General features: G+C 39.4%; 1 protein-coding gene across 2 annotated transcripts; it reads left to right on the forward strand.

Moving 5' to 3' along the window:
* The first annotated feature begins 5,101 nt into the window (after nt 1-5,101).
* On the forward strand, nt 5,102-21,019 carry mxra5a (matrix-remodelling associated 5a). Of its 2 annotated transcripts, none has more exons than XM_017426363.3 (8): nt 5,102-5,307; nt 6,479-6,701; nt 7,437-7,566; nt 8,746-9,136; nt 10,315-14,190; nt 16,798-17,254; nt 17,988-18,314; nt 18,665-21,019. In XM_017426363.3, exons 2-8 carry the CDS (start codon nt 6,526-6,528, stop codon nt 20,247-20,249), a joined length of 6,942 nt encoding a protein of 2,313 aa, XP_017281852.2. In that variant the 5' UTR covers nt 5,102-5,307; nt 6,479-6,525; the 3' UTR covers nt 20,250-21,019. The 2 variants fall into 2 exon arrangements, with proteins under 2 accessions (XP_017281852.2, XP_037833416.1); XM_037977488.1 differs by having other exon boundaries at nt 6,486-6,701.
* The last annotated feature ends 698 nt before the right edge of the window (nt 21,020-21,717 follow it).

Raw genomic sequence — 21,717 nt, forward strand, 5'->3', positions numbered from 1 at the left:
GGTCTTTATTTTAGCAGTAAGGTAGCAAAGCTGCGCTCTTCTTCGTAGACATTGAGTTTGGCTGCAGCTGCACACAGTTGCAGCGCCTCCTACAGGAAACTGGTGGAGCTACGCAGAGAACCACGCCGTTCAAAAGCCTTGTTTGGATTCATGTTTTTATAATATACACAGCAGAAAAACACTGAGGTCCGGACCTCGGTGTCCTCAATGGGAGCTACAGCCATGGCTGGAGGCACATTTTGCAACTAATTAGGTTAATTGGCAACAGGTCAGTAAGAGCACTGGGTGTAGAAAAAAAAAAAATCATTTTAGAGGCTGAATTACTCTGAAGTAAAGATGGACAGAGCTAACAGTCTTTCAACATGGCTGTTTAAGAAATGAGAAGCAACTCATTGCACCAGTTGCGGTTTAAGAACCTGTCAGCTGAAACATAATCACCCATGTGGTAATTATCCAATAGGAAGCTCATGCACCAGGTGGCAACTTTTCTTTGGCCAGACAGTGTATATACAGGTTTTAGAACAAAATGTGCTCCCATCCAGATGACATATTTTCAAAGGAAGGTCCTTAATATTTCAGCGAGACAAATCTAAACCACAAACTGCATCATTACGACTGCCTTTGTAGTAAAAGAGGTGCTGAGCTGACCTGCCTCCAGTCCAGATCTCTAACCAGCTGAAAACATTTGATGCTTCTTGAAACTATATATATATATATATATATATATACACACACAGACTGACGTTAATTGAAGAGATGATGCTTCACAGTGGGAAACATCTGGAACAACTTTAAAGAGATGTGATGCTGCCATCAAATTCAATATTACTTTTTTTTTTCTTTAAAATGGTACAATTTCTTCATTTCAACATTTGATGTGTTTACTATGTGCACCAATATTTCATTCATGCTGTGAATAAAATTATGGGTTTTTAAAATTCGCAAATTGTAGCATTCAACTTTGTTTTATTGGGGGTTGTATAAAGCACCTTTTAATCTCATTGGGTTGAAACCAAGGTAATTTAAGAGTGAATAAAGTCTGTGTATCAACACTCACACTTTAGATATCACTTTCCTGATGTTTTCATTGATTGCTTGGTTCTGTTTTGCTCTTTGACAATATGTTGAGCTGAAATTGTCGCAGCATTGTTTTGTTTTTTGCATGTGTCCCAACCCGACAGTGGATTATAGATTTATTAAACAGAATACTACATCAGTCACCAAACCAGATTAAATATATTTAAAACACTATAGTTGCTGTTTTTTTTGTTTTTGAACAGTCCAGAAATTACACTTTTACTTTTTTTAATTTATTATTTCTCTTCATCCAAACTGATAAATAACTAAAATCAGATCTTTATTAATGATTTTTGTACATGAATGTTTCACATTTATGAAAAAAAAGAGAATATATACATTTATACAGTTGAAAATCTGTTAAAAATAACAAAAGTGCATTTATGATTTCACTAAAATATTTATTATGAATGATAAGAAGTTGAGTTATCCAACTCCCAGTTTTAAAAAGTGATTGTTTAGGATTTTTTCAGCTCATTTCTCTGACTTGGAGTTCAGAAGGTCTAACTTTCAAGTCCAAATGCACACAGCAGAAGCTCTTATGGGATCTTCCTGATCTTCAGTGGTCAGGATCTACTAAAATCAAAGTAAGAAAAGAAAATAAGTGATCGTGTAAATGTTCCTGAGCAACCAAAGGTGAATACAGGTTGACAACAACCCGTGTGGACTGAACCAACAGAAACACTATTGTAAACTATTATTATACCTAAAGAAAAATTTTTTTAAAATACCTAAGAAAATGCATGAATGCTGGTTTTGAATGTTTCCGAGTCTGCATATTGGACTATAACTGTAGACCAGTCCAGGTTTCCACGAAGACCCTCGATAGACTGGTGAGCGTCAGAACTCCAGACTCCAAAGTCCCCAGATCTCAGTCCAGTTGAGCATCTGTGGGATGTTCTGAACAAACGAGTCCAGTTCTCAACTTCTGAGACCCAAAGGCTCTGCTGCTGGCAGCCCTCTGTGCCAACAAGAGAAATCATGTGTTAGCTTGTTAGCAAAATATCTCATGAACAGCTAGACATGTTAATGAAACATTCAGGAAGTTATTGGACGAATGAAAGTTGAATACATTCTAAAAGCAGCAGCAAAACTAGCTAAACTAGAAGCACTCGGAGAGCGCAAACCTCTGCCAAGGCCATAGCCTCATTAAATATTAATCTGAAGAGATCTTAATGTATTTCTATGGGGAAAATTTTTGTAAATAAAGTTAAATGTAATTTGTGAGTACAATAGCACCCAATTCCTGAATGAGCTGTACATACTGATATATGAATGTTTTAAAAAGCACAGTATGCAGAAGTGGATAAATTATAAAACAGGAAAAAATGTGTTTACAAATAATTAGGCACATTCTTGCATCCTAATAAATTTTGTAATGTGAACACTTAACGAAACAGATAAATTGTTGGATAACTATTTTTGCCAGATTCTTGAAATAAAGGGCTTCATTTATTTTAATTTCTATTGAGTTTTTCTCAAAGCATTTCCTTCATTATTATTATTATTATTACATGCCACAAATTATTGTTACACAACGATTTGACATATTTTTGTAGAACATCTCAAATGAGTTCAAAATGTTTACATTTATGCTAAATTTTAGAGAAAAGTCACCCTTTCTGACCCTGTATGGAAGCTGAAATTAATGAAGTGATTAACAGGCTAACAAATTTCTAATACTCACGAGCCCCCAGGTGAATGCCTCGGCATTGGAGTTTTCCCTGGTCATGGAGAGGGTCCCTCTCTGCAGCTTTGAGCTGCAGGAGTATGGAACTAAATTGGAACTAAACGTTTTGTTAATTTGAAAAAAGAAATTTCAATCGAAAAACTAAAACTTGAAATTGAAAGCTTGAGTTTTAGTCCAAAACTTGAAAAATTCAATCATGTATTCAAACTAAAAATAAGTGGGCCATTTTTTTTTTTTTTTTTTCAGTTTAAATAAAATATGTATTGAATTCTGGAAATATTGTGAACAAATTATTCATTTTTATTTTTCACTTTTCCATATTTTGATATTTGAGGACTTTTTTTCCCAATTCAGTTTTTTATGTTTTTAGGATCAAAGCTTTTTTTTTTAACTTCAAATCTTTTTTTCCCACTTTCAGATCAGTTTTTTTTCAGTTTCAGACTTTTGGCCCCTATTTTGTACAGGGGGCGTGGTTTCAGCTGAGATGGGCGTGGTTTCAGTTGAGAGGGGCGTGGTTTCAGCTAAGAGGAGCATGGAATCATGAGTGACAGTCTAACAAATAAGGAAGGTGACTCATGTCAGTCTTGTTGCCTTCAGGAAACGTAAGTGCTGTGAGAATTGTGGCTCAACGCTTTCTGTCCACCATATGCATGTGATTCGCAGCAAACCAACTAATACGAGTGACTAAGTTCGCCTTAAAAAAACTGTTTTGGACAATATGTGGCACCATTCACATTATGCGAGCAACAAACTGCGCCAGTTTGTGCATTTCAGCAGCAACACTTTAAGAATTGACCTCTCCCGCTTACGCATATGACCCTGAACAGGACTCACTGATACTTGAACTCTTTCACCTGAGGGAAAGAGAAATGACGAATAAATGAGAATATCTCTACTTTCTAAAACAATAAAAACAATCACAGTTTCACACAATCAGCTAACTCGCATACAGGGAAGCTGCATGTTCAGTATTAGTACATCTAACATACACAGAGATGGTCATAAAGTCTGTTCTGCTTCAGTAATTGTCAACACTGTGAAAACCCAGTAAACATACTGTTCACACTTCAACATATCCACTGCAGCTGTAAATATGTCTCCTGTCTGGTGAAAGGATGAGACAGATGACTGGACCATGAGGAAGTCTGAGTAATGATGTGTAAGCTCAGGTTTCATGGGAGAACACCTGTTCCTGCTGCAAGATACCGCAGCAATGCTGTAATCTGTGATTGCCTCACCGCTGGAACCTCTCAGCACCATGTAGAACAACTTAACGAGTTGTATTTTCTCTGCATGTTGTGGTCTGAATTCTTTAGTCCCTTATATGCTGTCCCTGCTTCTGTTGGTCCCTGAGGAGGTATCACTATCAGTGACTATAATTTCAGGTATTAGACATGTCCGCTTAAACAGCAAATCTTCTACCCCCGGAGCGTCGTTCTCTGAGCAGTGTCGAGTCCCCTGGGCCCAAGCCAGCCTTTCTGCTCCCTCAGCTGGGAATATGGAATTCACCCAGGCCTATTTGTCTCCATCAGCACAAAGATACAGTACGTGTCTGGAGAATAATGTTCGGCAATCCATGACAGTTCGTACACTCAAGAGTGAGCTACTCTGGCTGCATATGGCTGAGCTGGAGAGAGACAGTGTTTCACCATTCTATCTATCTATCTATCTATCTGTCTCTCTGTCAAGTGCTGAAAGATTGCAGAAAATTTTTAAAGCTAAGAGAAGCAAAACATAAACTAAAAGCAAAACACTAGCTAGAAAAAGTTAAATGTTATCTAAAAGCTGTAAATATAAAAAGACTAGTGAAGACGAGCAAAAAGTAAAAGTAGCACAAGGATAAATAAAAGTTGAAAGCAACAAAAGGCTATTAGAACTATAAAAAGGTTACCTAGAAGCTAAAAGTAGCTAAATCAGTCTAAGAGCTGAAAATAGCAAAAGGCTAGTTAAAAGCTAAAAGTAGCACAGTGCTAGTTATGGTAAATGGCTTGCACTTGTATAGCGCTTGTCCAAGGACCCCAAAGTGCTTCAATCATTCTGAGACTGATGGAGCGGTGGATCAAACTGGTAACCCTCCAGTTACAGGACAAATTAATTATATGGTCGCGGACTTGGAACAGAAGTCATAACATTATCAGGACTTATAAACAACAGGTGTTACATCATTTTTCCAGTTGTCTTCATTAATAAATTTCCTGCGGACAGCTGCTGAGGCTAGTCTCTCTCCTCCGAACATGACTCACCAGACATGTCAGAGCAAGATTTCGGGGGCAGAATCGCAGTTCTTCAGTGTGTTCATCCCCTGCTTGAGTTTTTCTTTGCCCCTCCTGCTGGGTTTGCTCTTCAGCAGTGACTTCACTTACTCCTGCAAGGAGGAGCACAGCACACACCACCAATCTTAGCTCAGCCCAAATTCTTCTCCACATCAGGGTTTCACTGTAAACTTTCTTCAACCTTTTTGCAGCTTTGTCTGGTGTGATTTTTTTCTGTGATAAAATGGAGTGTCGGGAGGTCCCAGTTGGATGGCTGTCTGTGTCAAGGTGAGGTCATCTTTAATGATTTAAGCTAAGATTAGGAAACTTTTCGCAGATTTCATTCAGCATTCTCACTACTGCTTTCCTAGTTGTTGTTTTTTTGCAGTATAACGACTTCTGCATACTTTGTGCAAGTTTAGCCATTCGTAAATCAAAATGATCTACTCATTAAGGAAATAGGTGCTATGACTTTTTTTTTCTTTTTTAACTTTTATTTACAAATGGGGTGGGACGGTGGAGTAGTGGTTAGAGCTGTTGCCTCACAGCAAGAAGGTTGCAGGATCGCTTCCCGGCCTGAGGTCTTTCTGAGTGTTCTCCCTGTGCACATGTCCAATTTTTCAGTTAGGTTAGGTTAATAGATGACTCTAAAATTGTCCCTAGGTGAGAGTGAGAATGCTCGTTTGTCTATATGTGTCCCTGCGATGGACTTGCGACCTGTCCAGGGTGTCCCCCGTCTCTCGCACAATGACTGCTGGGGATAGGCACCAGCTCCCCGCGACGTGGAATGGAGAAGCAGATAAAGTGGATGGATGGATGGATTTACAAATATTTTCCCCATAGAAATACATTAAGATCTCTTCAAATCATTGTTCTTCCCTTTTGCTATTTTCAACTTTTAGATCGTCTTTGCTACTTTTTGCTATTAGCTCTATCTAGCATTGTTGCACTTTTAACCAACCTTTTGTTACTTTTACCCTTAAGCTAGCCTTTTGCTATTTATAACCTTTAGCTAGTGCTTGCAACTTTTAGTTTTCACCAAGCATTTTGCTAATTTTAACTTATAGCTTGTGTTCTGTTTCTTTTTGCTTGAACAAGTCAAGTTCTTCAGCAACTTTCAGCAGTCATTCATTTAGTTTAGATACGTTTAGTTTTAATTTTTTTTGACAAGCACATCACATAAAAACAATGCTTCATGTTAAAACAATGTCACTGTTGCTTTGTAAAGAGGTTGTCTGGCCAAAGGCTAATTTGCAAACCTTTAGCATTCAGCATTTTCATAGAAATGTAAATTCTCTAGTGCTTTAGTTGTTGCAGTGGTTTAAGCTAAGTTTTCACTGGTTTTTAAGTATTTTGAATTAAATAAATGTTTCTGAAGCCACCTATTGATGTAGTTTTTCAGGTCATAAAAACAGCAGCCTGGAGTCATCAGTGTTGTTAACTATATTACTGTTGTTAGTTATTAGGCTACACAAACAGCTGTGGTGCCAGTCTCTGTGATTGAAGATGGAGCACGCGCCTTCGCTGTGCATCCTGGTGCTCATTTTCCTGCCCCCCGTCACGTCTGACTTCTGCCCCCGACCCTGCTCTTGCCCCCAGCCTAAAGTGCTCCACTGCACTTTTCGCTCCCTCTTCACGATCCCAGCTGCTGTACCGAAACACACGGAGCGCATCAACCTGGGGTGAGTTGCTTTTTTAACATCCTAGACATTATTGCATAAATGCCGAGTCAGCATTCACACTGTTATTTTCCTGTTTGTAGTTTCTTTCATATGTATTTCGTATATACTTTAGTATACTTTCAGCTATTTCAGCCATTTTAAAATTTTTTGACAGCGTTACGACTATGACTTTCAGTTTTTGTAACATTTATGCTTTTTATACTAATTGTTTAAACTTTTACTTTATTTTTTCTCATAGAAATGCATTGAGATCTCTTGAAATCCTTCAAAACATTGTGCCTTTTGGTGTACTTGTTTCATTTTTAGATTTTAGTGAATGTTTTGCTGGTTTTATTTTTAGTTTTTTTAAAAACAAACCTAAATGTCCTCAACATGATTTGAACCTCAGTCTCACACATGATGACACATTGCAGTTTCCATTACACCAAGCAGGTATATTCTTTGATATAGACACCATGAGTCCTCAGAATTTTGCATCCCTGATATTGTTTTTCTGTTTTATCACATAATCAGTCATGTAAAGGTTTTTGATGGCAGCGATCCTTTTTGGTTTTAGCTGCATTTGGATTAGACGTTTACTCATCAGTGCTGCCAGAAATAAACTTTATTTCACCTATCTAAAACATGTAAGATAATAACTGTTCATACTCTTGTCCAAAATGTATCTTAAAGAGTGTAATTTCCCTATTGTTCCGGCTGTATGTTGTTTAGTCCACACTGGTTTTGTTGTTTCAGATTTAACAGCATTAATCAGATTGGAGACAGGTCCCTGTTCGGCCTCAGGAAGCTGGAGCAGCTGATGCTTCATGGGAACAACATTTACAATCTACCCGATGGGGTGTTCAGGGACCTGGCATCACTTCAGGTACGCCGACTCACTGCAGTCATTTTTCTTTTTTTAAAGTCAAAATTATTTTCATTTAAATGCATTTTTTTCAAGGTTTGACTAAAACTGCTCCAACTCCATAACTTCTCATCATACAATGATCTTGGCATGAAAGGCAGCAGGAACTATGCATTCCTTTAATTTAACTGCTATATATTAGGTTTGTAATGTAAAATGTGTCTAAAACATTAAATTAGCTATATACATTATATTTCTACTTGAAGAATCAAAGTAACAGTTTGAAAACTGAGTCATCGTTCACACTGCTTTCCTGTTTTTTGTACATTTTTGCAATTTACCTACCTCTGAATAACCTTTCCTACTTTTTATGTTTTGCAAGCTTTTTGATTTGTTCAGCTTTTAGCTACTGTAGGAGCTATTTCTTTATTTTTGTTAATTCTTTAAATTTAGTTTATTAATTTGTTTATTTTCTGGTGAATTTCTAATAAATATTTTGTTTAGTCTTAGTTGTTTAGAACAAAAATTTGTAGTTTATTAATTTGTTTAGTTTATACATTTATTTATATGTAGGCTTTAGGCAGTAAGTTAGGCACGTTGGGGGTCAAATGTTTTTTTTTACCAATCAGACAATCAATCAGTGAATCAATCAATTAAGAAAAAGCAGCAAAGGAAAGCAGGAGAGAGAGGGAAGATCCAGGGAATATGTATGGCTTTGTTTGCCTGCAAAACTTGGAATAAATCAATCATGGAACTGCAATTTTTAACGCTTTTTTGTACTTTTTTGTACTGCGTAAACCACAAACCAGCGTGCACCATGTGATTATTTGAGTTATATTCAATGACAGTTTTGTGCTACTTTAATTATTGAAGTAGCATTCTGCTACTTTTGATTTTTTAGTTAGCCTTTTGTTTCTTTTAGTCTTTCCTACTTTTAGGAACCTTTTTGATACTTTTAGAGTTTAGCACTCATTTTGCTACTTTTAACTTTTAGCAAACCCCTTGTCGCTTTTAGTTATTCTTTTGCTGCTTTTAGCTTTTTTTAGTTTTTAGCTTGTGTTCTCTTTCTTTTACCATTTAGCTAATGTTTTGTTTCTTTTAGCTTTAATGGTTCAGTTTTTCTTTAACAAATTTCAGCTTTTTGGTGCAGAATTAACCATTTACAACCCATTATTAGGATTTTGATTCTTGTTGTTTCAGATGCTAAAGATTAGTTACAACAAGCTGAAGGAGATCAGCCGGCAAACACTCCACGGTCTGTGGTCTTTGATCCGCTTGTACCTGGATCACAACCATTTAAAGTTTATCCATCCCGACACCTTCCAAGGACTTACCTCCCTACGGATCCTGCAACTGGAGGGCAACCAGCTTCAACAGCTGCATCCATCCACATTCACCACCTTCGCTGTGCTGGCTCACTTCCACATCTCCACCCTGCGGAACCTTCACTTGTCAGATAACAGGCTCGAGTCATTGCCCCCTCGGCTGGTGGAGACCATGCCACAGCTGGAGAATCTGTATCTCCATGGTAATCCCTGGAGCTGTGACTGCAACATGAGGTGGCTGCAAGACTGGAAGAAAACTTCACCAGGTTAGATTTTTATGTTCACTCTGACTTTATTGTCCATTATCAAAGGTGAAAGAAGATCATGCATGTTTGCTGTTCTGTCAGTTAGCAAAATATTCCATGAACCACTAAGCAGATTTAATTGACATTTTTTCACAAAGTACTCATTGAATGTGCAACTACAACTCATTAACATTGGGAGTAAACCCAATTCAAGATGGCCACCACACCATAGCAACCACAGCAAACACTAAAATGGCTATAACTCCGACAGTTTTACAGATACTGATGTTAAAACTAGTGTGATAGTAGCTGAGTGTTACTACATATTGCTTCACATTTTTGCTTAGAATTTTGGCATTAAATTGTAGAGTCAACTTTGTTTGTCTGTTTGTCATGAACCACTGGACAGGTTTTGGTAAAACCTGCAGAAAATAAATATTGACTGTACATCTATATATCATTAACATTTAAAGTCAACCCTATTAAAAACAGTCAATTCAGCCAGTCGACCCTAGTCACCACAAAAATGGCTGTAACTTGTTTAGTTTTTCAGATAATGAGCTAAGGTTTGATGTGGTAGTAGCTGAGCGTTATCCTCAACACATGTTCTGAACCCTAACACATCGTATGAGATTGCCCATCAAGTAATTTACAAGGTCCAACTAAAATGCCCATGACTTCATCATTTCTCAGTATAAGATGATCTTAGTCGAAAACTCTGGCATTAACGTATGCTGGTGTAGATTCTCAGTCATTAAGGACATGGTAAATCCAAAAAAAGGTTAAAAAACAAAAACAAATGGACTTCTATTCTGTATCTGAAGATGTTTAGCTTCTGATCTGAGGAGCTTTCTCAATTTAAAAAAAAAGGATGTGGAGTTCAAGCTTTTAAAGCTAGATTCACATGCAGATAACACTCACATTTGCCTGGGCTATTTGTGAGCCAGCCAAAAAAAAGACTCTAGCAAGCCTCTATAGTGAGGAGAGTGAGTGTAATCTACTCGAATGAGAAGCAAAACATCTTCAGCTACAGAACAGAAGTCCAGTTGTTTTTGTTTTTTAACCATTTTTGGATTTGGCATTAAAAGCAGCAGCTTAGTCATTTTATTATTTTATTGTTTGGTTTTAAGATTGGTAAACAGTCATTTTTTTTCTTTAGAAAGTAAATCTCACAGCAGTGTTCCTGTCTTTTGTTCTAGGGGTTTTGAAATGTAAAAACGACATGTCCCTTCCAGGTGGCAGACTGTGTGCTAGATGCTCATCTCCCAGACACCTAAGTGGAACAGAGCTTCATGCTGTGGAGCACCTGGTCTGCCACATTCCTGTTATCAGCTCTCCTAATAGAACTACCCAACAAAAAGTCATGAAGAGCAAGATGTTGGACATAAAGGACTTCAAGGAACCATTGGGCAATGTGTCCCTGGACCTGTCTGATGCACATGGTAATAAGGTTAACCTGGAGTGCAGTGTTGGCGAGTCTAAAGGACCTTTTAAGATCAACTGGGAGCAAGTTAATCAGCACCAGCTGATCACCAACATCACCTTCTCAGTGGATCTGGAATGTCCTGTTGACAGAGCAAAATACGAGCAACTGTGGAGACTGATTGCATATTACAGCAGCGTGCCAGCCCACTTAAAACGAAAGGTCATTCTGAGCAAAACTCCTCATCCAACCTATACATACAAACAGGACTCCATGCAAGATGCCCTGTACTACACAGGTGTTGAAATCAAGATGATGGCCTGGCCTGTGTGGTTGATGCAGCCATCTGTAGACCTCCAGCTCAACCGGCCTCAGTCATCAGCCAAGATTATGCGATTAATTCTGAGTACAAACCTCTCAACGACAGTGGAAAATGAATCAGAGTGGAGACAGAAGAGGACATGGGTCATGATTGAATCAACAAACAGGACTAGTAAAGTTTTGAGTGCTATACAGGGAGGTTCAAGTGAAATGTACTGTAATGTGCACAGTTCTGACCAGCCAATAGTCCAGTGGATGCTGCCGGATGGCTCCAAAGTGGATACACTACAGCGCAATGTAGACCATAGAATTATGTCCAAGAATGGAAGTCTGACAATTAAAACCATCAACCATAAAGATATGGGAATTTACTACTGCATTTCCCAGGTTCATGGGGACTTTGCTGTCCTACCTTTTTATCTGACCGTACAGGAATCATCTAGTCCTTCTCCAGGGGAGGAGACATCTATTACACCTATTGAGGAGTACCCAGGGAACCCCCTTTCTCTAGACTGTACTGCATCTGGTTCTCCTGATGCTGAAATTTACTGGATTCTACCAAGCAACAATATAGTTAGTTTTCATGCTAACTCATCTAAATGTTTAGTTTATTCCAATGGGACTCTTCATATCCCAAAGATTCAGATATTAGACAGTGGTTATTACAAATGTGTTGCCATTAATGCGCACGGTGCGGATACACTGGTTAAAAAGATTACTGTAGCGAGGCACAAAGGTCTAATACAGCCTTTATGGATGTTTCCAACAGGACCTCAATCCGCCTCAGGAGTTAACACCCAAATTAAAGTCCCCACAGGGATTAGAGAAGAGGAGGCATCAGGGGATTTTGAGAAGACTCAAGATGAGGCTCCAAAAGGGCACTTAGATCTTATTAGGAGGATTCCAGGGGGAGTGGCCCCAGGCCGGAGGGTTATCCACCCATCCAGGAAAATGTGGCGGAGACCTCCTGTGCTTCGAAAACCATTAGAACCTAATTCCGAAGATGCGAAAATTAAAGTTGGGACCAGGAGGAGGGTTAATATCACCAAGGGTAAAATAGACCCAAAAAAATGGGCCGATATTTTGCAAAAGATTAGGGGCAGGAACATTCAGAAATCAGTGACAATGAACCCGGTTCAGTATACAACAGAGATTAAAGCAATGGAACAAACAAAATCACTGAAAACTCCAAAAGAATCGTCAAATAGCATTATTGAACAAGAAAGATGGAGCCAGGATCCATCCAGGACACAAGGTCAAGGTATTTATGTGACACCTGAAAGCTACACTGTACAAAGTCTAGATGATATAACTTCAAATAGACAAAACACAAACAATTTACATACAACAATAAAACCAGAGCTCACACAGAGTGCACAGAGGGAGTTAAACCACCACACAAGTTCAAACGATGTATTTTTTCTCCCCGAGACCACATCTGTTCTCTTACATGCTATCACGCTCCGGCAGGTGAAAAGAAATTCTCTAATCAGCAGCAAATTTTCTCTACAAGAGAACTGTAGCATAAATACAGACGTTGATAAAGACAAAACAGCTGACTGGTCCAAAGCATTGGAGAGAAGTGTGAATAGGGTTAATCCTAGAAATGACAGAGAACACTTCTTTGGTGAAAGTCAAACCATTTCTTCAGTCAACCTTCAGTCAGCCTCAGATTTAAGTGAAATATCAACCATATCACAATTTCATCTTCAGCCAATGGATACAACAATCAACTATTTGAAATCTGAAGCTATTTTAACAACAGCATCTCCAAGTAATTCACCTGTTCCTAATTCTATGGAAAAGGTGGGGTCTGAAAGACAGCCAGCTCCAAGTATCCGACAACCCAACTCCCAGAGAAGAAACGGGGGTCGGAAGAGAAAGGCAAACAGACGGAAACACAAGCTAAAAACACCTGCCCAGTTGATTACCACCACACCTGTGAACACTCCTCTATCAGTGGTCAAGACCTCTGTTTCCACAGAGGAAAAAACAGAACAATTAAAGGTTACAGTCGGTTCCATTGTTCCATTCACAGAGAGCCAAGTAGCATCATTTGGCAGACCGAGTCATAAAGAAAGCACAGTTTCTAGGAGTTACCATGAAACAAGCATTGAACCATCTTCATTACCAGGTTCTCTCTTTGAAACAAAAGATACCCACCTCCCCATAACCAAACCATTGTTCCAAAGCACATCAGCCACACCTATATTTCCAACTGCTTCCCTAGGTGTGGATCATGGAAGCACTACTTCTCACACCACCTTGGATATCTTGGAAAATGCATCTCCTCCAGAGATTTCTGAAAATGTCACATTAATCACTCAGCCAAAGGTTAAAAACAGCCCTCTTCAACTAGATAAACCTTCAGAAGACACACAAAAATCAAGCGTTGCAGCAGAAATGGAACCTACGCTGTATTATGACTCTTCAGTCGGGAGTTTTCAAACTATGACACATTTGCCAACAGATATCAAGAACAACCCATCAGCCAATCAACGCAGCCTTACTCAAAAGGGTGGAAAGAGGCTTTGGGAAGAGACAAGAATGGGTTCTTCATTACTTCCTCCCCCTTTAACCTCAGCTGCTTCTCTCATTGAACTTGGAACTAGAACAACCTCTGAGGACACATCCAGTAGATTAAATAAAACACCAAGCATGATTTCTGAGCAAGATTTAGTAATAGAAAAGGTTACTGCATTGACATCTACAGTACCTACAAATTTATATCAAAATGAAATCATAGAATTTGAGTTGAAGGACAATCAAAGTCTTAAGAAAGCTCAAACACGTGGAATAAAAAAACAACACCATCCTCCACTGCCTCGTCTACATGTAACAACTCCCAAAGTTATGCTACATGGCACAAAATCAAAAATATCTTCCACAGAAGCAAATACAACCCTTTCACTACGAGTCACCACTCAACGTCCTGAGATTTTAGTCAACCAAAGTCAAGACCAACAAATAAATCTCATCACTGCCACATTGCCAACAATTAGCTTCCGTCCTATAATACCATCACCAAGTCAGAAACTAGCTGTCATAAACCCAACCTCTGCAGACGTAAATCTACAGGGCACCCAGACCTCTATCAAAATATCTACTGTGCTCCAATCAACACCATCCACAGAGACACTGTTAGCAGTAACTAAAGATATTTCCACAGAACACCGGCTAGCTAAACCAGAATCTATGCCAAGAAGGAAGCCAAAGACAACAAAGAATAATTTCCAGACTATCACTGTGAAAGCTGGAACAGATGCTCAGCTTCCCTGTGAGGTTGAGGGACAGCCAAAGCCCTTCCTGTGTTGGACTAAAGTTGCAACTGGTATGTATGACTCAGCCTAATAACTCAGCTTTTTTGTAATTGTGACAGCCACAGAACTTCTTTTTACACACACAAAAAAATTCTTATGGGAATAGGAATAATTAAATAGAAGTATTACATCCATGTAAACAGATGACATTTTAGAAGAAGCAAATGCAGACCAGTGAACAGCTGCATTTCATATGTAGAGCAACTGTCACACTGGATCAATGCCGTTACAATTAAAAGCCTTGGATTACTGGAAGGAATGCATATCGCCCACCACCTGTCATTGCCAGAGTTTTAAACTGAGAAATAATTCAGCCATACCAGCGAAATTCAGTCTGTTTTTTTCCAGTTTAGGAAACTAAAGGACCTGTCTAATATAGCTTGTATATGGAAGTAGAGCTACAAACTTCCAGTTTAGCAGTTTTAAAGCTGCAGCATACTCCATAATAAGTCAAAAAGTCAGTTTGCGGTCGTGTGGTTGTGAGACTTTTGTTTTCGCACACACCTTTCATATTCCATAAGACACTTGGATCAGAACTCTTAGGAAACTTCTCCCTTCTCCTGCAGCTTTAAAACGGGTTTCTTCCCACCGGCTTCTCAATTCTCCTGTCCTTGCACAGATGGTTGCTTCCCTTACCATGACCAGACGTGTTTATTAAACCAACTGAAACTATTTGGCATTTGCAAATTTGACAGTGCACAAAGGGATTGTGTCCCAACACTGACTGGCCACTTCCTCTTGGCCACCACAGCCATCTGTGTCTCTGCGCAGACTTTTAAGTTCATACGTTTATAAGTTTTGCTGGAGCAGTTGTAAAGATGGCTGTATTTTCTAACAGCCTCGGCCAGCTGCTTCTCAGCGGAGCAGTAGAAGCAAATTAACTCCATTAAATCTCACGGCACTTCCACAAAAACACGCCCACAACAACTTCTGACCGATCACAAAATACTTGGCGCAAACCCCTGTGCAATGGGGCAAACCTTGTATTACGAAGGGGGAACAAAGCTGCTACGTGAACAAAAATTATGCAATTTTCATCATGCAACCACGTGAATGAGAGCTGACTTTGTGACTTCTCATGGAGTATGGAAAGGTTTTAAATCTCCTGCCCAGCAGAGTTGTTAAAGCTATGAAATCCTTTGAAGCAGGAGAGAGATCAAGTGAATTAGGCTGTACTCAGAACAAGGAAGTTAAAGCTTTAGGAGTGATATCCTCACCAGTTACATTAGACAGCATTAAAAAAAATCAGACTAGAACCTCTGTGTAGAGGAACAGCACCAAAACATGTGTGAGTAATTTTCTGTGGCCTGTTGGCAAGGTTCACACAGAGGGGACACTGTGTCAAATATTTCTGCAAGCCTGGCTTTAGTATAGTGAGCTCAATGTAGGATCTGCCATTGCATGAAACTGTGCTTAGCACAGATTGAAGATCTGTGCACCCTCTTTAAAACCTCCCATCAAACAGCCTCTGAAATCAACAGTCCCAAGCCTGTCTCCCATACAGTTTTAAAGAGTTTGAAAGGTTAAAAATGTTTAAATGTATAGAAGAGATTGCCTCTCTCAGCGAGAGGAGAGATTTCAGAAACATTTGGAAGAGCCAGGAATTGTTGGGAGATTCTATGGTCATAACACTGAGCTTGAAGGTATCTAAAAAAAAGTATTTTAGAGAGAGAGAATTTAATTGGTAGCTATTGAAACAAAGAAAAGCTAGAATCAACATATACATTTTCTAGTTTTTTATACCTACTCTAGGCCATATAGAGAAAATGTTATCCAGTAACAATGGAGGAAAATATTACTTCCTGCTGGTGGCGCTACAACAGAAAGTGTTTGCAGGCCAAAATAGCATCTATATTGAATCCAGAATTTAAGACAGATGGCTACCATCACATTCTTGATGTAACTAGAAATGGGAGAGTGAAGAGGTGAGAATAGTAAGGCTTTCAATGCTACTGGATGAACAAAATTCACTTCCAAAACCACCCATGATGGGGGAAATTCATTCTCCTCATTCTGAACCCAATAATTTAGATTTCTTCTATTAGTTTACCAATATTAGTAGATGAGGTTAGACCAGAACTATGGGCTTCTGTAAGACTTAATGGCCCAGCTTGGGTGTTTCTTGCTCCTAATACCTTGCTTTTGCCAAGATTAAGGTAATATCCAGTAGTTTTACTGAATGCATCTAGGACTAATAGGGCAGTGGGGATAGACTGTGACATGTCAGACAGAAGTAGCAGAAGGTCACCTGAATGCAGGGCCACCTTCAACTCCCCACCATTTCTAGGTATGTTGGATATATATAAGGATGAGGCTGTAAAGCAATGGACGGAGACTATTACAATGTCAAAGAGACCTAATTGCATGCCGATTACAAATAAACATAGTGTGCTCTAGGGCAGGGCAACCCTGGTCCTGGAGAGCCACTATCCTGCATGTTTTAGTTGTTTCTCTGCTCCAGCCCACCTGATTTGAATTAGTGTGTCATTAACAGGCTTGTGCAGAACATGAAGAGGTAATTTAACCACTGAATCAGGAACCTAGTCAGCAGTTTGAACATTTAACAGTTAACAAGATGGGACAATACGACACTGTCTCTGTACATCTTTCTGTTTTAGCGCTGCCACCCAAGATCCAACAGACCCAACATGAGAATGTGACTCTTCCAGAGGGTGGCACCATCTATATGAACTGCACTGCCACAGGTACCCCCCAGCCGGTCATTCACTGGGTCACACCTGATGGCATACAGCTCTCTACTTCCCAACCAGTAAGTGGACAGAACCTCATTATCTTTCCAAATGGGACCCTCCACATACGAAGACTGGGCCTCAGAAATTCTGGGAGCTATGAGTGCTCAGTCAGGAACACAATAGCATCTGCCACTAGAACTGTGACATTAAATGTCAGGAAAGACCAGGTCTCTGCCAAGGTCACCATTTCATCATTTTCTCCTCAAAGAACCAATGTGATCTACGGAAGTACACTGCTTCTGAACTGTGTAGCAACAGGACATCCGAAACCCCGGATCCTCTGGAAGACACCCTCTAAAAAGTTGGTTGATGCTCAGTACAGGTAAGAAAGTGCTGTAGTGAAGTACAGAAATGGCAGTATCTGTGAAAATGCAGTGTGATGCTAAGTGCTAAATGACTTTGCTGAAAATTGCTGAAGAAGCTCAAACCCAGTTGATCAAAACACTGCAGCTGACTGACTTTTATGAGGTCAGTCGGCTGCAGTGGCCATTTTGAATTGGACTAACACCTAAAGTTAATCAGTTGTAAATCTCACGATTATTACCTGAAAAGTTTATTAAAATCCATGCAGAGGCCCCTGAGATATTTCGCTAAGAGAGTTTACTCCAAATAGTCAGTGGCAAAATTTTAGACAAAGATGTCATACAATCTGTTAGTGTACAAAATATTTATTGGGGATAAGTCTCAACTACCACCATGCCAAATGATTTGTCAACATCTGTGTAGTTGACTGAATCATTTTTGTGTTTTTAAGGTCAGTTGTACGTGGCTGCCATATTGCATTGGATTGACTCCAAAAGTTAATTATTTTTCGATGTACATCCAATGATTACTTTCTGAGAGTTTCATTGAAATCCATTTACTGGTTCATGAAATAGTTTGCTAACAGACATAGATAAAAGCGTTATCCTCCACCTTTAGCATTCTGCGACAGGCAATAACAAATGCACAAGCTAATGGTCGCCTTCATCTTATCATTGGTGTGTAAATCCTTCATCACTATCACACAGTATACTGAAGATTGCCTCATTTTTATCGTTCATGTTCTTGTGCAGTTTTGACCCGAGGATCAAGGTGTTCCTAAATGGCAGTATAACCATCTATTCTGTGACTGAAAAGGACAGTGGTGACTACCTCTGTATTGCACGGAACAAGATGGGGGATGATTATGTTCAGCTGTGGGTCGGTGTGCTGACTAGACCTGCCAAGATTGACAGGAAGCAACAGCAATTAAATCAGGAGGTAGTCTATGGTGAAGACCTCAAGGTGGACTGTGTGGCTTCTGGTATTCCCAATCCTGAGATTAGCTGGGCCCTGCCAGATGGTACCATGGTTAACCCAGTCAAACAGAAAGAAGGAACCAGTGCAGGGCGCAGCCGCAGGTATGTAGATTTAACTATATCGGGTCCAACTGGTCATCATCGAGTGACAAAACTTTCAAAACAAGGATGCAGAACTTCAACAATTGCTTTTATTCATGAAAATGCAAATTTCTAAAAAATGTCACACAAATTAAGCATTTTTATGAGTTTTACCTGTATGAATTTATTTATTTAGTTTTTATTATAAGAAAAGACCCACTCTGTGCTAATTAAGTTTAAATTTGTGCAATGGTTAATTATTTCTCACTATATTGCATATATTTCTTTAAGTTAGATTTCATTCCATGAATGCACACAATTCTGAACTAAGAAAACTAACAATCATCTTTCTCTTCCTGTGTGTCTTGCAGATATGTGGTGTTTGACAATGGAACACTTTACCTTTACCATGTTGGCATGCCAGAAGAAGGTGAATACACCTGCTACGCAGAGAACCAACTTGGCAAGGATGAGATGAAAGTGAGGGTCAGGGTAAAGACTGCAGTGTTCCCACCACAAATCCAGGATAAAGACGGGAACACAATTAGAGTTTTTCCCGGTCAAACAGTAACACTGCAATGCAATGCCAAGGGAGAACCAGTACCTGACATAACTTGGATGTCTCCAACAAATAGACTAATTTCACCTGTCTTGAACAAATACCAGATCCTTAATGATGGAATATTGATTGTTCAAAAGGCTCAGCATTTTGATGGAGGTAACTATACCTGCATGGCAAGAAACAGTGCTGGACAGGACCATAAAGTTACCAGATTGGAGGTCTTGGTAAAACCTCCAGTTATTAATTATCCAGGAGTAGCTGTCAGGGTGATCAAGACAACTGCAGTTCAAGGTCAAAAGAAGTTGGTGGATTGTGTGGCAAAGGGAACCCCTACATCTCAAATTATGTGGATTCTGCCTGGAAATGTCCTCCTTCATGCACCATACAACAGCAGCAAAATGACAGTTCATCAAAATGGGACCTTGGAAATTCAGTCGGCTAAAAAGACAGACTCAGGTCAGCTAGTTTGTGTTGCTCGTAATGATGGAGGGGAGGTCAGACTAGTGGTTAACTTGGATGTCAAAGAAGTTGTTGAAAGACCACAAATGAGAGTAAGGTATAATTTGTCTCTGAGAGTGGGGGATACCATTACTTTGAATTGCTCCTTTGAAGGCTTAAAACTACCTCGTCTTACTTGGATCTTACCTAATGGCACACCATTGAACATAGGTGCTCGGTATTTGAGGTTTTTCCACCAGGAGAATGGCTCTTTGATCATCAGCAACCCGACTGTTGCTGAGGCAGGCATGTACCGCTGTCTGGGGTATAATTCTGCAGGTCTTGTGGAACGAACAATCATTCTGTCCCTGGAGAGAAAACCAGAAATTCAAAACAAATACATCTCTCCTGTCAGTATTATGAATGGGGAAACACTTTTCCTCCACTGTCAAACTACTGGTGAAGTACTTAGACTAACATGGACTCTCCCGAGTGGGGTTGTCCTGAACAGGCTGCAGGGAGCTGGAAGAAATGCTGTAATGTCCAATGGAACACTAAGCATTCGCCAAGTGTCCATTTATGATAGAGGTCTGTATGTTTGTAGAGCAGCTAACGAGTATGGCAGCTCTCTGCTTTCTGTATCAGTAACCATGATCGAACACCCTCCGCAAATCACCAGCAGTCCCCCGTCTGTGACATATGCTAAACGCGGAGTTGCCATTCAGTTAAATTGTGTTGCGACTGGAGTTCCCAAAGTCGAGGTGGCTTGGGAAACGCCTAATAAAACCCGCTTGGCTGTTAGTACTCAACCACGCTTATTTGGAAACAAGTATGTCCATCCACAAGGGTCCCTCATCATTCAGAATCCAACACAAAGAGACTCTGGCATCTACCGATGCACTGCCAAGAATGCCCTTGGTATGGACTCCAAGGCTACATTCCTCAATGTGTTTTAAGGATTTTCACGTTGCTTCCCGGTTCATTGCTGTACTGTGTGCCCAAACAACTGCCTAAATAAAAGCTAATCTTTGTTTTAGTTTCAAAAGGCCTACCAATCCTTGTAGGAATGTATATTGCCTGGCGCCTTTCTTTTTTTTAGACTTTATGTTGAGAAATGATAGTGTTGTGGCTAATTTGGTCAAATCCTGAAAATAACATTTTGTGTAATCTCGTGCGATATTGTAAGATCTTGTGTGATCTTTTATCGCTTGGAGTATGTGTTGTGAGTGACTGTCAGCCACTACCACACCAAATCTTAGCTCAATAACTGTAAAATAACTGACTGAGTTATAGCCATTTTTATATAGACTAAAGTTGATTAGCTGTGGTGGCCATCTTTAATTGGGCTGACTCCTAAAGAAAAGCAGCCGTATAGCCAGCCATTGATTACTTATTGTAGTTTTTCCATTGAAATCCATCCCGTAGTTCATGAAATATTTTGCTAATAGACAAGCAAGGTTGACTTTTAACAGTTAATGCCAAGGTTTTAAACAACAAAGTTGTGCAATGTCTTAAGCTTAAAGTGTATGTCGGGGATAATGCTTAGCTATTGCCATTCCAAACTTTAGCTCAATGTCTGTAAAACTGACTGAGCTGTAGCCATTTTTTGTTTGCTAAGATCACTTTGCCATAGTGACCATCTTTAATCTGATTAACTCCAAATGTAGATGTCAACCCAACTGTTTTCTTTTGAAAGTTTTATTAAAATCTGTTCAGTGATTCATGAGATATTTTTATATTTGTTTTACAGCAATGGTTGAAAAACTAAAATGGTTTATTACAAGCCATAAATTGTTGACGCTAACAAATATTTTATGACGTGTTTCAGTTTGAACCAACACTCAAGTTTTTCCATTTATGCCTGAGATTTAGGTCAACTACAGAAACCAGCCTACACTTTGCAAAACACATCAACTGTTAGATTTAGTCATTTTTAGTTATTTTTATACCAAGATACAATCCTTAACATTAAAACATTAAAGCCCTCGTGCTTTCATGCTATAATAAAGTCAAATAAGGTTAATACTATGAATGACTCAAGGAAAAGAGACAAATGGGGAAAAAATGTCAGCTAATTATTATTCAAATTTATTAACCAATTGAGGCCTGGATTTGGAGTCACGCACAAACTCAAAGTGGAAAAACACACTACAGGCTGATCCAACTTTGATGTAACGTCCTTAAAACTTGTCAGAATGAGGCTCAGTATTGTGTGTGGCCTCCACCTGCCTGTATGACCTCCCTACAACACCTGGGCATGCTCCTGATGAGGTGATGGATGGTCTCCTGAGGGATCTCCTCCCAGACCTGGACTAAAGCATCCACCAACTCCTGGACAGTCTGTGGTGCAACGTGACGTTGGTGGATGGAGCGAGACATGATGTCCCAGATGTGCTCAATCAGATTCAGGTCTGGGGAACGAGC

The sequence above is a fragment of the Kryptolebias marmoratus genome, linkage group LG1, assembly GCF_001649575.2.
Source record: "Kryptolebias marmoratus isolate JLee-2015 linkage group LG1, ASM164957v2, whole genome shotgun sequence".
Lineage (NCBI taxonomy): Eukaryota > Metazoa > Chordata > Actinopteri > Cyprinodontiformes > Rivulidae > Kryptolebias > Kryptolebias marmoratus.

Bases quoted from the DNA above. Each gene is read 5' to 3' on its own strand.
- mxra5a (XM_017426363.3), top strand. From the start codon at position 6,526: ATGGAGCACGCGCCTTCGCTGTGCATCCTGGTGCTCATTTTCCTGCCC. The intron at 6,702-7,436 runs GTGAGTTGCTTT...TTGTTGTTTCAG, and splicing joins ACGGAGCGCATCAACCTGGG to ATTTAACAGCATTAATCAGA. The intron at 14,191-16,797 runs GTATGTATGACT...TTTCTGTTTTAG, and splicing joins TTGGACTAAAGTTGCAACTG to CGCTGCCACCCAAGATCCAA.